General features: G+C 38.4%; 1 protein-coding gene across 1 annotated transcript; it reads left to right on the top strand.

Moving 5' to 3' along the window:
- The first annotated feature begins 909 nt into the window (after positions 1 to 909).
- On the top strand, positions 910 to 1,605 carry LOC123429012. Its single transcript, XM_045113081.1, has one exon. The coding sequence runs from the start codon at positions 983 to 985 to the stop codon at positions 1,376 to 1,378; it is 396 nt and encodes a 131-aa protein (XP_044969016.1). The 5' UTR covers positions 910 to 982; the 3' UTR covers positions 1,379 to 1,605.
- The last annotated feature ends 2,188 nt before the right edge of the window (positions 1,606 to 3,793 follow it).

The raw sequence follows: 3,793 nt of genomic DNA, 5'->3' as shown, positions 1-3,793 counted from the left end.
TGTTAATTTGTTTAGCCCGTGTACGTGCCAGATGTTCCTAAAGTTCCCAACAAGAGCGATGGAGATATATCATTGATGTTCATGGTTAGTACTTAGCAGTTGTTATTTTGCAAAAAAAGTACTTAGCAGTTGTTAGCACTGATCGCACGGACTTATTATTTAATAAAGCGGATAAACAATTTCCATTATCATTCTTTGGCGTGACTAACAAATTTTCATTGTACTTATAGGTTACTAATACACTTTCTTCAAGTACTTACTTTACCTTCTTACCTCACATGCAAATATTCGGATCAAGCTGTTCAGACCAATGTTTTAAATAACAGGCTATGACAAATAGTGTCGGGCCTCTAAATCAGCTATAGCAGGCTATAACGACCTATTTGTATATTATACCATTTAGTGGCACCCTACTAAAAAGGCTATAACCCGCTATAGCCGGCTATTTAAAACTATGGTCCAGTCATAGTTTCCCATCCAACTCGGCATGTTAAAACTGCTCTTGTCGGCATTGTGTTGATCGCTTTCTACCAAATTTTGAGTTTGAGAGGAATAATATGATACTATTAGTTAACAATTACAATCATTAAAACAAACGTCTCGTTGCCTAATGGGAAAGGCAAAGTATATGTTAACTACAAAGGCATCAAGATAGAGGGCCCTCCTTAGTGATGATCACTGCACATGGATCCTTGTACCTTCAAGCCTTAAAATTCCCAAAAGGCGCATCCATTGCTCATAACCTACTAACACCTTATCATCAGCACTACTAATTCCTCTGCCCCATCACAGTGATGCTAAGTTGGTCCCTCTGCTAATTAACTAACTAACTAATCACCATTAGGCAGGCGTACTTATACATAGGAGGACTGCATCCATCAGTTAACACCTGTACTCAGTCCCTACTTACCTAGCAAGTAGCAAAGCTTGCAATTGCAACACACACACATACTAGCGAGCATCCATCAAGAAGCTAGCTATAATGTCGAGGCCGCAAGCTAGGAGCTCGAGCTACCGGAAGAAAGCGGCGGCGGGGGCGTCGTCTCACCATCACCACGGCGACAAGGCCCACTACAGCCATGGCGGGAGACAGGCACCAAGGTGGCCTGCCAGAGTCATGGACGGGTTTAGGAAGATGCTGGTGGGCATGTTCGCCTTCCCGCCGCGGCCGCCTAAGGTGACCTTCTCCACCAGCAGCAGCAAGGGCGGTGGGGAGGGCGAGGTGGCGCCCAAGAGGCCGTCGTGCAGCAGCTCCAACCTGCAGCCGGTGAACAACGCGCACTACGACGAGGCCATCGCCGACTGCGTCGATTTCTTCCACCGGTCTGCCAGGGTGGACGTCAGGTCTAGGCCTTCGTCCTCGTTGGCCCATTTCTGAATGCCCATCATCGTCAACTTTGTGTATGTGTGTGTACGTGTCCACTTTGTGCTAGATTACTTAAATTTGCTTATGTGTGTCTGTCATGTTACTGTGTTTTTTCTCTTTTGACATCTGTCATGATAGTATGTTGCTGTGTGTGTTAGTACTATGGACAGACAGCAAGAACCAACTGCTGCAGGTCAATGGTAATCAATTATCAAGCGTTTTTGGACGTGAGGATGTTGCAAAGTTCATGGTAACCTTTTATTAGACTGAACAAGGACCACTGCTTCGTTCTTGTACTGTGAAATAAGAAAACTAGGGACAAAAAAGGATGGAATGGGGGACATCACCAGGCCGAAGAGTTGGACGATGAACCATGGATCGATAGCCGTCGATCCATGTGAGCAACCTAAAACACCACATGATCTCTGGTATCGCCGGCTCAGCCATGGCAACCACACAAGGAAGTGTGGATAGAGCCGTGAGACCTCTATTCTGTGGGATTTTAGTCTAAACAAACAGGATGTTGTCACCGTGGACACTGATAGATAACATAGACATGAATTAAACTCCATTCGGAACATTGATCTATATTTCCCTTTCATTCTAGGTAAGCGGAGCTGACACGACCTTGCTACAGTGACTCGGGATCGATTCCAAAAGAAATGAGCTAAGTAAGAGCATCTTACGTTGCTTGATCGAAAAACAAGATGATCTTGAGTCAGTATGTTCGCTTGATTTTAGCTCAACACGATATGGTATAATTATGTATTATGATTATTATATCACATATTAAAAGAACATGCGATAATTCATTACACTATATATGCTTTATCAATTTTCTTCCTTTATCTGCAAACAAACATGGAAGAGTAATAGATTGACTTGAGAGAGTAGGGCCTTTTCGAGCTCGGGCTCCATGGAGCCCTATTTTTGGAAACCCCAAAATTCATCAAAATTCGTATTTTTACATTTTAAAAAATTCTGAAAATAAATATGGATATACATGGAGGCATAACACACATGTGTGTAAATTTTTAGAACAAAATACGTTGAAACGAGGTCTGTGCAAAAAAGACATATTTGTGGCATTTTAACACATGATACTATTCATCCCAAAAGTCCATGAATTTGTTCTTTTTACACAGATCGCATTTTAAGGTATTCCATCTCGAATTTTCTAACACACATACATTCTATCCTTGTGTACTTGCATACTTTTTCAGATTTTTTTGAAACAGAAATTTTGAATTTTGAATTTTCCAAAAAGAAAGGGTGCCATAGAGCCCGAGCTCCAAAAGGCATTTTCGGACTTGAGACCATTACGAGTTGAGTATAAAGCCATTTTTACATCTTGACAAATAGGCCAAGGAAAATTGCGATCCTAACTTTTTATTGTATTAACAATGTATATATTAACATTGTATGAAAAAATATGAGTGATTTATTCATGTATTTTACACATCAACAACATTTTTGTGATCTGAGCATAATCCATCTTTAAAGCTCGACAAATATTTGCAATAGCCCAATGAAAAAGTGTTACAATTTTAATTATTTGATACACTTCAAGATACACATTCATGTTAATTAAATGAAATAATGATGCCAACTATAAAAGAATCTCCATAGTGACTCTCATGTCTAAATTATTTTGTTCCACACGTAAAAATATTTGTTGCCGATATTCATGATTATTAAAGCTAAGATTCCTGTATTTTGAAAGAGATATTCACTTATTCTGGAATTTTCTTTCATCTGTTTCAAAAAGTATGTGAGAATTACAAGACAAATCTCAAGCAGCTAACCAAAATTATTCATGAATAAAAGTGAAAAAAAGGAGTAAGACAATACATATATTTTAGAAAAAATATAATTCAAATTCCAAAAAGATAAGAATAAAAATGCAACAGAAGAAAATATGAAGATATATTTAACATAATGCGAAATTAAATATTGAAAATAGAAATGATAAATTAAAAAAAACTTTAATACAAGAACAAATTATACCATAACTCGGCTAATGGGTCGGGCCAACCGCATTTGGTCTATGTGTGGAGTGTTGCCCTCTGTAGCTTTAACAAACAGTAGCTAGTCGATAAAGTTTCCTATTTTCCGTCATTGTGAAGACTAGTGCACACTCGGTACGACTCGTGGAGAATCTCAGCAAAAACAAAAATCAGTTGACTCCTGGCACATTTGTCTTAAGATCTTTCGGAACTGGTTTTTTCTGCTGAATTTCGGCATTTCTCACTAGTTTTCTGCTATTGCTTTCACTTATTATTGACAGGAATTTTTCCTTTTTCCTAATATTCTGAAATAAAATAATTACATTTTTCCAAAACATTTAAACATTTTCTGGAAGTCACGAGCCCTGTTTTTATTTTTTGAATATTTTCCTAAAATCCAAGACCTTTATAATGATTTATG

This window comes from Hordeum vulgare, chromosome 2H, assembly GCF_904849725.1.
Source record: "Hordeum vulgare subsp. vulgare chromosome 2H, MorexV3_pseudomolecules_assembly, whole genome shotgun sequence".
In the NCBI taxonomy this organism is placed as follows: domain Eukaryota; kingdom Viridiplantae; phylum Streptophyta; class Magnoliopsida; order Poales; family Poaceae; genus Hordeum; species Hordeum vulgare.
Note: the sequence above shows the minus strand (reverse complement) of the source record. Positions and strands in the feature narration are given on the sequence as shown.